We start from the raw sequence: 12,087 nt of genomic DNA, 5'->3' as shown, positions 1-12,087 counted from the left end.
TTCGTCAGAGCGAATCGATTCGCTCTGACGAAGGGCTAACGCTCGAAATGTCAGATTTTAGAATCTCTGTACGGTGGACAATTTACATTATCAACTCCGTTGATAAAACCAAATTTTTGTTCTATTTCTTGACCGATTTGGCTCGTTATGGAAACTAAAAGACAATACTAGACGTAATTATTAGGATTTCAATTGTGAAAACGATTTGCAGCAGACGCCGAGAAAACTTGTCCCAATAATAGAAATGCGGGCATCTGACGCTACCAGAGACATGTGCGATACAAAACCAAACCCTTCCAACACTAAACGCCTACGTGGCACCATCTGCTCTCACCCTCTTTAATCACGCCCTTGAGGACGGCTAATTGCCTATTTCGTGGGCATCGGGAGGATAACTGATTTATTCACGGAAGTAAATATACGGTATATTTACTTTGTCTGGCCTTTAAACCCATATAGCTGCTCATTTCCCAGACGTCTGTTTGCGCGCAAGGGAGGACGGAAAGGAGAAAGCGGGCGAGACGGCGCTTCGCCTCTCTCCTTTCTCCTTCCCGTGGCTCCTCGCGCTTCGCGCTTTTCACCAGTCACTCGAGCCTTCCCTTGTTCTCGAAAAACGAAGTACCTGAGGAGGAGGCAGCTCATATAGAAGTTATTTCAGCTGGCAGTAAAAGGTCAGTCAAAACAAATCATAGTACACATCTTGGCGAATATACGAAACATTTGCCCTAAGCCAGGTTTTCGATAGTTTTAAATCAGTTGACGCCTTTGGTCTGTCATATATAAACGTTTGAAGGTGCTGACATCCAAGATAAAAGAAGAGCCGGTGTGCGCCTTTCAATATTTTATATAAAGTATGTCGATCAAGTATCATTTTCTTCATCTGTAAGAAGTTGTTCCTCAAGGGTCTATTGCACCTTTTATAGCTACAGAGAGAAAGTATCAAAATAATTGTTATTTTATTTGAAACCGCATTTTAAAATACATTTTGTATTAGGAAAACTGTTTTAGTTTATCTAGTGGAAATAGAAATTATTACGAATCCCTTCTTAGGGTAGCATTCTGTATCTCTGTCTTGGATCAGAGACTATCAGCTTTTGGGAATAAAGTACATATTAGTCAATTGAGTGTTGTCATCAACAAAGGCATAGATTGAGACCTTTCGACGGTTCACAGTCCTTGAATCAATAAATGCTATGACATGAAGGATACTAAAATCGCTGACTTTGAGACATTCTTCGTTTAGTATTGTAATACAGCTCACTACATGGTCAGACTATTTCAGTTGCTTTGCCTTCTTTGATGCCTTTCGAGCATTTGTTATCTTAGCTTTCTTATGCTTATTTTTTCGTTTTTGTTTAGGATTAAATTCTCTCCTGAAAGGGCTATTAATGGGATCTTGAAATTCTGGCATTCCTTCCGTACCCCCCACCCCGTTCATGGGATTACCCAAGCCTTCACCCATGCCCATAGGGCCCATTTCATCTGATCCGCCTGGCATATTATTTATTGGCCCTGGGGGCATATCCTGCATCGGCCCCAGAGCATCTGTTTGTCCCATTTGACCAACCTCTCCTTGTTGCCCTGGCATACCATTCATTGCTCCCATTCCAATCCCCAGCCCACCCATCATATCATTCATTTGACCCATTCCTCCCTGTCCCCCTTGCATCTGACCCATCCCTACGCCCCTGCCCGGCATTCCTTGCATCTGATTCATCCTTTGCATTTGATTCATCCTCTGCATCTGCCCCATGTTTCCCATTGCAGCCATATTCCCCATTCCCATCATTCCTCCACCGCCAACTCCTGCCATCGTTGGCCTTCCACCCATGCCATTTTTCCACGCAGTGGCAAATTGCTTTTGCATCTGTTTTTCAATGGCCGACATCGCTTGTTGCTGCATTTGTTTCATAGCAGAATTGTAAAACATCTCAGGTGTGGCTGCCTCAGAGCTTGCACCTATGAAATTATAATGACACCAAATTACTAATAAAAGTCCTTTGCATGCATTTACTATGCTATCGATGAAAAGATATCAGAATTTTCAAGACGTTTGTTTTCATGAGTACACTGACAGTTTTTTCCCAGAGAAGGATCACCTTTCCTTTCAAGAACAATTGTCCAAGAAGTGACACTTCCTTGTCTTGGAATACTCCAATCAAAGGATAAATTTTCGAACAGACTCTAATTTTCATAATTATTATATTTTAGCTTCAGGTTTAAATCCGGCAATAAGCAGGTATATCCGTATAGTGTAGAGAAAGTTGGTGTGAGAAATCATTTGGGATTAGAAGCTTATTACATGACTACGACTTTTTAAAAGTTATTCCGGCTCTTCCCAGGCGCAAACACAACATGACCAGGAAAAATTAGGACGAAATCTCATGCATGAACATCATGTTTCAGATTTCTTTCCCTCGTGGTTTTTACCTGACGTCTTTTCTCTTTTCTCAGATTTTGATGCCACTGTAGCTTTTGCTTTTATTTCTTTGCTTGGCTTCTTTTGAGTGTGATAGATTTTCCCTTTTTTTTTAGTTTTCTCAACTTTCGCTATTTTCGTTTTCCTGTCAAAGGGTGCGTCATAACCGTCATCCATTTCGCTCTCGGGGCCTTCGTCCAACGGCTCCTCAAAAGCTGCCCTTTCACGATCCGGAGCAAAATATGACCTCAAATCATCATCTCCCTCGATATCATCGTCATCAAAGTCCTCCTCATTATCGAAATAGTGATGTCCGCGGAAAGGCACAGCATAAGGAATCCCCTCCCGATTTTCGTATCCCAACGGTACCTTATCTCGCCCAACTGCGGGCTCGTCAACCATGGGATACATAGGCCTGATTGGAGCTCCTAAGCCTCCCTCAAATCCTCTATAATTGTAGGGACCTCCAAAAAGTTCATCGTTTCGCCTAAGCGAGTCCCTTTGGAAGGCGTTGCTGGCAAAATTGTCCATACCATTCATCTGTGCATTCAAACGGTTATTATACATTGCTGCCATTCCCATGTCTCCCATTCCTCCAAATCCAACCATACCTCCAAATCCAGCCATCCCTCCCATCCCTCCCATACCTTCCATCCCTCCCATATCCATTCCACCCATTCCTCCCATATTCCCCATGCTGTCCTGCATTGCTCCCATACTTCCCATTCCACCCATTCCACCCATTCCTCCCATTCCACCCATCCCACCCATACCACCCATATTACCCATTCCTCCCATTCCACCCATTCCTCCCATTCCCGGCATTCCCTTGGCAGCTTGCATAGCTGCTTTGAACTGATTCTGCATCTGCTCTTGTATCACTGACATTGCTTGCTCCTGCATCTGCTTTACCATGGGGTTGTCAGGCTCTTCTTTGTCTAAAATGCAATAAAATGAATATAATTTTTCTAGTAGGAAGAATGCGATGTAATTTTTGTTCCCGCCTAGCTCACTTTATAAAAAAAATAACGAGATGTATATTCAAACCTTCTTCCTGACTTGGAGCTTCAGTAGGCTCTACAGACAGAAAAAGAGAAAGAACAAAACAGCGATAATTTTACAGTTTGTGTGCTTCACAACCTGGCCTTCGTATGAAAGCAAGTTGGAGTTGAGCTTGCTATGGTAAAGACCTCACTTCTTTTGTCATGTAAATTCAGATTATTTAGCATTATAACAACACATTTACATTTTAAAAGGAGAGAGGTCTATCATAGCAAGCTCAACTGCAAACTCGCTGCCATGCAATGGCCAGGTTGCCGAGTATGCAATTGTAAAATCATTTGCTGAAAAAACTCATAGACCGCCTATCTAAAGCCCTGGCCAAACTGTCGGACAAAGTTGGATTGAACGCTCCAACTTTGCTCGATCGAACATTGTTCGACCGTTTGGCCGCCCATGTTGGAAGATGTTCGTCCAACATTTTTTGTTCGATCAAATGTTGGATAGAGTTTGCTTTTGATCAAACATTACAACCAACAATTCTGCTCGACGCAACAATGTTGCAGTGTTTTGCAGCTCTTCCAACAAAGTTGTGTCTTGAATGGAGTCACTTTCGCGCTGCTAGCCAATCACGAATCGCTATCTTATTTTTCAAGCTTAGGCTTCTAGCATCAATAGCCCTTATTTACGATAGCCGCCATGTTGGTTTTCAAATTGTCATGCAAATTAGCCATGTGTTATGCTGGGGGCAAACATCGGAATAAAGGCAAATTGCGGAAAATCGGCTTGTCGAAATATTGAATTAATATTGCTAAAAGTGCATTTTAGAATTTAGAATTAAGTACCTTTTATAATAATTTTATATCTTTTGATGGCCTCCGACATTTTGACTTTCTACTTTGTTATCTGCTCATTTTTCACAAAAAAAAAACATCGAAGTAACTTGTGTAAGCATTCTATTTTACTACTTAAGTGATAAACATTTAATGAACGTGAAACAAATCATCTCTTTGGCTAAGATGTTCGTGATAATCTCTCAAACTTGTGTTGTTTGCCCCCTCAGAAATGCGTAGCTAATTTGCACGATAAAGGCAAGTCCAACATGGCGGCTATCGTGAATAAGGTCTATTGCAACAGAGATGGCGGATAAGGACCAAGGGGGTGTCGTGGTTGTTGATAAACAGTCAGAAACCTTGATCAGCAAGTAGAAAGCAAGGCCGTGTCTGTGGCACACTCTTAGGCTCCTTAATCATTATTGCTCTGATTGGAGATGTCTGATTCAATGGCATTTAAAATTCCTGCAAATTGATCCGAGCTCATCTCCTAAGCGCGGTCGCATCTTGCAGTGAACATACCCTTTTCTACACGTTCTCTTAACCATTCTTTGGTATTTCCTTGTTTGAATCCGTCCTTTCCATCCTTGAATTCTTCAAGCAATGTTGGATAGTGTTTTGCCACTACCTAAACATTTAGATCCAACAATGTTGTATGTGGGATCCAACTTTGTTTGATAGTTTGGCCAGGGCTTAACGCAAGGTAATTGTTATTGCGTCCAGATATAGGAATGTCCATCCCTAATTAAAAAATATCTGAAACAAGAGTTGCACGAAAGTTCTATAGTTTTACGTAACTGGTTTTAGATATTCATCTCTTTGCTGGGAGACGTGCTTGGATAGTTTTTTGTTAACGAAAAACTGATCGTAGACTCTTTAAGCAGAATTCAAGAGAAAAGGCTCAATAAACAATGGTCTTTGCGCAATTTTGAAGGGATTTAATTTATTATGATCCCATTCGATAAATGGTCAAATAGACTGTATTCTTAATTACCTGTGCGAGGAATTCACCCTTTTTTGTCCGAAAATACTCAACAACAAATCACCTTGGTATCTTTGAGGCATATTTATTACATTCGCATTTGATATCATATTCATTTTTAGGAAACCCTGTCGTAAAATCTTTATAGTTTCTTTTTATATGATAGTAAACTCGTGTTTAATAGTTACCTTCTGAAGTCGAAGAATGCCCGGCATTGTTTCCACTCGCGCCCTTACCCTCGTCGGACATTCCCACTGGAACAACGGAAGGCGCTTCTCCTTCGCTTCCAGGGGCAATTTTGAGATCAGGAGGAAGCTTCGGGTGGTCTGGCCCTGCAGCAATAGCGGCATAAGGATCTTTGCTGCTTTTGTGGACTTGTTTAGATTCCATATCATAACCACTTCCATCCTCGGAGAGATCAGCGTGCTGTTTCTTGTCACTGTTGTTTAAGACTGCAGACATATTAGGGAGAACTTTGTCCACCACTTTGTCAATTGCATTTAGGGTTGGTGCACCGTTGTTTATGTCTTGTGACTGGGGGGCATTCCTGATTCCATCTCTTACTTTACTTAAGGGTACCCCAGTAGACACCTGTTTGTTCTTAAGATCTGAGCCGCCGGGTTGAGTTTCAAAGTTCGTAAACTCTTTTCGATCAGGCATCACACTACCAGGCTTGGCGTCTTTTAGCTTATGAAAGAGTTTCAGTAAGTTCTTGTGAATGCTCGTCTGAAGACTTTTGATTTTATTTTTGTCCTTTGTGTTAGTATCCTCATTTTGACAGCCCTCGCCTGGTTGAGGAATATGGGAGTCGATGTCCTTTGACTGATTTTTAGAGGACAAACTTCGAACTTGATTTTTGCAACCTAAAAGACAGCGACTGAAATTACTGATCATTTGATAAGAGCTAAGCGCAGTGGAATTCGACAGTTGAGGCATCAGGATTTTCTCAGGATATCAACATATACTTCTTTCCATTTGAAGTGCCTCCTAACTGAAATGAACTGAAAAGTCCTTATTGTTAACGTAATCAAAAATCTCCCTCATATAGTAAAGTAGTTAAAGACCCACGTTCACAAAACAGCCATTGCGTGCCGTGGAACATTTTTCATTTTCAAAATCCCGTCAAAGCTGAAATTCATCTAATCAGATCGCTGCGATAAGAAATGCGAATTTCCATAACAGAAACAAACAGTCGAAACGTCTGTCGGTTAAAGACCGTTAAAGGTGGGCCTTCAACATATTTTGACATTGATTCCTCGAAATGAGCCCTGAAAATTATTAAATTAAAACTAGAAGTCATATGACCCAAGCCAAAGCGAGAGGAGAGAGAAAGAGAGAGAGTGAGAGAAACGCATAGTAACTTACGGAGTCGAATTTGAAATAGACCCATGCCTTTTACTGCTCAATGACCAAGGAGGAAGAAAAGAGAGACCCTGGGAACGAGGTGCCTGCTTTGAATGTATTTTGGGAAAATCATGCGTCATATAAAAAGAGGAAATTTTGGGAGTAGTATAATGTGTGTAGAGAAGAATATTATTGGCGGGATTTTAGGCTTGGTATGCATGCTTGAACTTGTAGTTGCCTTGGAATGTGCTTGTGCAAATTAACTATCTTTCAAAAACTCATTTTTAATAGACCATATTCGTATTCCCAGTATTGGACTGGAACTAGCTTGCAATGGAGGCTAATGCGGGGGAATATGTTAAAAAGTATTTGCATTTGAAAAGATTTCCCCGCATTAGCCTCGATTGCAAGCTAGTTCCAGTCCAATACTGAGAATACGAATATGGTCTATTCACAAGCCTTTTGACCCATCAAATGATCGATAATTCGTCACGCGCAGTGACTTTATATCGATACAACCTCCTTCTTATTAGTATGCGGTGCTTTATCACACATGCACAATTTGAACCTTTGCTCGGACTCCCAAGGGACACGCTTTTTGTGGAATGTTTTCGAAGCCGATCAAAAATCTCAGAGCACGTGTTTTAACGGGGGTCTGAAAACACTGCTGCTCGTTTTTCAAACATTCACTACTTGCACAAATCCCATATTACACCTCTTTTACCCCCCAAAAATCTGCATAGGCATTGTTTTCGACTTCTATTGGGACATTTTCATGTCCAAGGAGAAATTGCAAACAATGGTTATGCAAAAGTTTTGGGGAGTAATAGAGGTGTATTATGGGATTGTGCAAGTAGTGAATTACAAAATTTCTTGCTGCAGGAGTTATCCATAGACCTTTTTGCAGATACGGTGGCCATTTTGATTTCTATTGTTTTGAAAGACATTATGGGATACCCAGGGGGCAAATTAAAATGTATTTGCCCCCTGGGCATCCCATAATAGCTATTTGAAACAATAGAAATCAAAATGGCCGCCGTATCTGCAAAAAGGTCTATTCGATGACATCTTCTTTTGATCGCTTCTTAAAATCTGTATTCAATTCAGTAACATTAGTCAACAAGGCAAAATATGGTTGGTACAAAGCATTCTGATTTATCTTAACAATGAGGTATACTTAGTAAAGGGTCAGCTACAATCAAAAGAATAGAGCATTTTCACATGATATTTCATCGTTTCACATGATGGTGTACCAAACTAATCCTTCGGGAATTGAACTCTATTTTTATGCAAATAATTTCTTTTGTTTCAGTAATCCAATATGGCTGCTGGTCACGTGAGTGAAAACGGTCTATTCTCGATTTTCACATGACGTCACAGCCGCCATGTTTGTGCCCCTAAACAAAGAAACGGCGGCCATATTTGTGTCCCAACCCAATCCTCTGGGAATTGAACGCTATTATTATGCAAACGTTTTCTTTTGTTATCGTTGAAAAACATGGCTGTTGATCACGTGAGTGAAAACCAACAATATGAGATAAGGGAGCGAATCCCTCATATTTGGTTCTATTCCGATGAAAATTATTTGATATCTATTATTATTTCCGTGTCATGATGCGTGGTTATTTCAAAGACGACATCTTATTGGTCAGTTGGTGTGCCAAAAGTGGACAGCGCGGTCATGGTAACAACAGATTAAAAATAACCTTCGTAACACTGGCGCGTTCCAAAAATAGATTTCAAATAATTATTTCGAGGATTCGCTCTCTTACATCATATTATCTTGCTACAATAATGTACGTACCTTGGGAAGGTCTACCGTTTGATACATCTGAAAACGAATATGGTGTCAGTTATAAATCCATATTTGTCGAAGATAGGTAAATACTGTGATCATAGTTGTCCATGTTAAAATATATTAAACACTTAATGACTGGTCCCTCGGGAAACAGTTCATTTTGTTTCCCGAGAATCTCAATGTTTCCCCGAGGTGCAGCCGAAGGAAATATTGAGATTCTCGCAGATTCTCGCAGATTCTCGCGCTGCTGGGGAAAAACTCAGCTAGACAACAAAACTCTTATGGGAAATAATCCTAGTAAGCAGGCAAGAAAAAAACAATACCAACAACAATAATTATGATTATAATGTTGATGGTGATGACTATGATGATGCTGATGATGATATTAATTAAAAGCAAATGGATCCCTGATTCTCTTGAAGTAACTAACGGAACCAACTGAAGAAAAACTCATAATTGAATTCGTGAAAAATAGTTCAACACCCAAATAATTGCTTTACTAAAATATGATACACTAGTTTTGCACCAACGAACACCTCCAATCGCTTCCAATACATCCAAGCAATAGAACTACCCCTCTTTTTATCACACAGGGCACGACACTATCATTAAAGGAAGGGCAAAGGCATTTCCATGTAAATAGCTGTAGGTTTTGTTTGAGAAAAGAGAAAAGATGTACTTGGTAGAGCATTGCATCGGTATCGCAGAGGTCATAGCTTCGGATCCCGTTGGATCCAACTGAATTTTTCAGGTGTCTTTAAGAGGCAATTGTATAAATTGTCCAGATAAGTGCGAGGATTATTTCTGCATTTCATTTATAACCCGCAATTAACATATATACATTTCTTTCAAAAGAGAAAAGTTCATGGATGTTCAGGTAATTCGTGCGAGCCAGAATGTTTCCTAGCATATCCCATTGCTCCTTTTAGAGACTACCCTTTTTTTACGTGCCATAAATGCGGGAAGGCTTATCAGAAAATTGATAGGATGGACAAAGAATTATCCTGATAATGGCAAACTGCTTGAACTCCGTGATATGGAGACCATACGGTGGTGGAGCCTTGTTATTGCATGCGATGGGTAACTAGAACACGTGATGGACTCTGTATCACATGCGTCTGCATGGAGATCCACCGCCCCTGATTTTAATAAAGCAATGTAGGGTACAGAACCTTTGATACTCTCATTTGCTAATGAGCATTTGTTTTTCTCGCTACTATGTCCCTTTTTTGCCAACGATGAAACCCTAGTGCACTCCTAAGGAGCCTAACGCTTCATTAACTCTGTTAACACATCAACTGGTACCAGTTTATTACCTGTTAGCAAACTGATTGCTAAGATGAAGAGAAGGCTAACTGGCCGATTTCTCATCATTCTTTGTTTCCTCACTAACAAATTAAAGTCAGAATTAAGAACAGCATAAAAGAATATCATTAAAATAACGCATTCAATTAAAAAAAATCCATTTTATTAGATATTAGGCCTGTCACACTTTTAAGTGTTATTTCCATTCAGTTAGGAAAGAGATTTACCGAAAAACTATGCGATGAAAGTTTTTTACCTTTATTCACTAAAAGAGCAAAAAAACTTCAAATGCACCAGGTGCCAAAAAGGCTATTCTATTTACAGGAAAAACGAAATGCTATTCTTCTTGGTGTTAAGTCATGTTGTATCCTTCCTTTAGTGTGTTTCTGCACGGCCAAATATTTCTTTGTATTATTGCCAAAACGAAAGTTATTGAAGACCTAATGTCAAATGTAATAAATTCACAGGGAGCCGCGTTGTTTTTGTTTATAAACGGAACTTGTGATACATTTTGGCCATATATTGACAACACTTTCACTAGAACATCAAAATATTGTCTTTAAAAAACAGTTATCCAATTGTAAGCAAGAAACGACACTGTAAATTGAAAGAAAAGAAAGCGAACTAGATCACTTCTAATATAGAGCTAAATAAAATACAACTTACCTTTAAGTTGAGGAAATGTAGACGATATTGGTTAAACTCATTTGTTACTAGTCAAAGGAGATCAAATGCTGCCTACTGATGTAAGAATAACATATCCAGTTAAACCAGAAAATAATTGTCAGGTTATTTCATGAAATATTAATACCATCAGAGAGGGTAGTTTTCTTTGTTCAGTACTACGGACACCATGGAAATGATTCCCTTTTGAAATGAGAAACAAGAGGAAATTATGATTTTTAAGCAAACAGAAATTAAAGAAGGACGAAAAGACCACTTGACTTGAATTTTCGTTTTCAACCAGAGGGCATCTTGCGGTGAGGTTCAAAGGTCTTGACGGCTTAATTGCGATAACGAAAACACCTTAACTTCTACGTTGAGGACTTGCATTACGGAGCTTTTGAAGAAATAGTACTCGTTTGATCCCACGGTGGTCATGCTACTTACTTTATCCAAAGGTTATTCAAATAGACATCTAACACACACAGCTTTCTCAAGTATATTATGTGCATTGTATAGGCTATTCCCTTAAGCTTTAAGGCGGGAATGGTCTACAAAATTCAAATGACTCTTTAATTATGCTCAAAATCATGTGTAACACTTGAAGACTCGTCGCACATTTGAAATTGAAAATTCGCCTTTCAACAAAACTGTCTCTAGTCGGTCTTGACGATCTCAGCTTCCAGTGAAGCCTCCCACGATCAATGACGCTAAGTAGTCGAGTACTGAACGTATTAGAGTGGGTGAGCTTGTTTTATGCCTGATCGCTGAAAACATAGCTTGTAGCTCCTACACTGCTTTAGCTTGGTGTGCACCTGAAAAATGTCTCAAAACGTCGGCCATTGCAATTCTGCGTCTATTGCCCACACTGATGCTTTTATTTACGGCAATGGCCCGTTAACGTAATTCTTGGCAGATATCTGTGTGCAACTTCTCAAACAATAGGGGCCCTTTAGATCTAAGGATACTGCAAACTACAGTTTTAGGTTCAGCGTTTGGTTGGCATTGCAGGTTAGAAGAACTTGTGCATTGATAAGCTTGAACAGACCGTAAAAGCCATACGATTTTTCTTTAAGCCAGTGTGTGCACTAGCGGTTGACATGATAAAAATACAATTTCCCTTCAGTTTTTCGTTTTTTAGAAATAAAAGATGAAGGGTGGGTTTCATCCCTAAAAGACATTTCGACGAGTGAAATTGCTGACTCTGGGATATGAAATGCTGTGATAAACTATGTAACATGTAACTATGCAGCTGATGAAAAAGACGTCTGGTCATTTAATTCCGAACAACTCACTTCCGATATCAACAATGCGCGAAGAACAATAACCCCCAATAGAGACCCAAATTACAACCTCTGTATTTCTTTATTTCGAGGAAAAAACAAATTTAAATTTCTTTTTATTTTCGGACAAGGATGTCGTGTCTCCACAATCACGCAGCGCCGTGATGTCCATGTACCTACTAGGACAGAGCAATACTGCGTGGTTACAACCGTAAGAAAAAAAAGAAATGGGGCGATTTGCAGTGTTTATAATCTACGTCTTGGATTCAGTAAATATGGTTTTGACTCAAATCGAGAGGAGACGTTCAACAGAACACGCATACCAAGGAAAGACAATCGTAGAGTTAAGGGGACGCAACAAAAGAAGCGAGAAGAAATTTTTAGAGAGGCTCACATCAAAAGTCCCTCTCTGTAAAATCCGCAACAAATCCAACATGGAAAAGTTCTTGATTGTATATCTT

The 12,087-nt window shown here is 39.8% G+C and overlaps 1 protein-coding gene across 2 annotated transcripts; it reads right to left on the bottom strand.

Annotated features, from left to right (window-relative positions):
• Positions 1 to 939: 939 nt before the first annotated feature.
• LOC138014761 (collagen alpha-1(XXVII) chain B-like) lies at positions 940 to 10,428 on the bottom strand. 2 transcript variants are annotated; one of them, XM_068861782.1, is made up of 7 exons: positions 10,347 to 10,428; positions 9,692 to 9,763; positions 8,382 to 8,408; positions 5,422 to 6,096; positions 3,467 to 3,496; positions 2,431 to 3,357; positions 940 to 1,959 (listed from the first exon to the last, which is right to left on the bottom strand). In XM_068861782.1, exons 2-7 carry the CDS (start codon positions 9,747 to 9,749, stop codon positions 1,274 to 1,276), a joined length of 2,403 nt encoding a protein of 800 aa, XP_068717883.1. In that variant the 5' UTR covers positions 9,750 to 9,763; positions 10,347 to 10,428; the 3' UTR covers positions 940 to 1,273. The 2 variants fall into 2 exon arrangements, with proteins under 2 accessions (XP_068717883.1, XP_068717895.1); XM_068861794.1 differs by having other exon boundaries at positions 5,422 to 5,685.
• Between the last annotated feature and the right edge of the window lie 1,659 nt (positions 10,429 to 12,087).

This window comes from Montipora capricornis, chromosome 1, assembly GCF_036669925.1.
Source record: "Montipora capricornis isolate CH-2021 chromosome 1, ASM3666992v2, whole genome shotgun sequence".
In the NCBI taxonomy this organism is placed as follows: Eukaryota; Metazoa; Cnidaria; class Anthozoa; order Scleractinia; family Acroporidae; genus Montipora; species Montipora capricornis.
The sequence above is the reverse complement of the archived record's forward strand: the minus strand, read 5'-3'. Positions and strand labels throughout refer to the sequence as shown.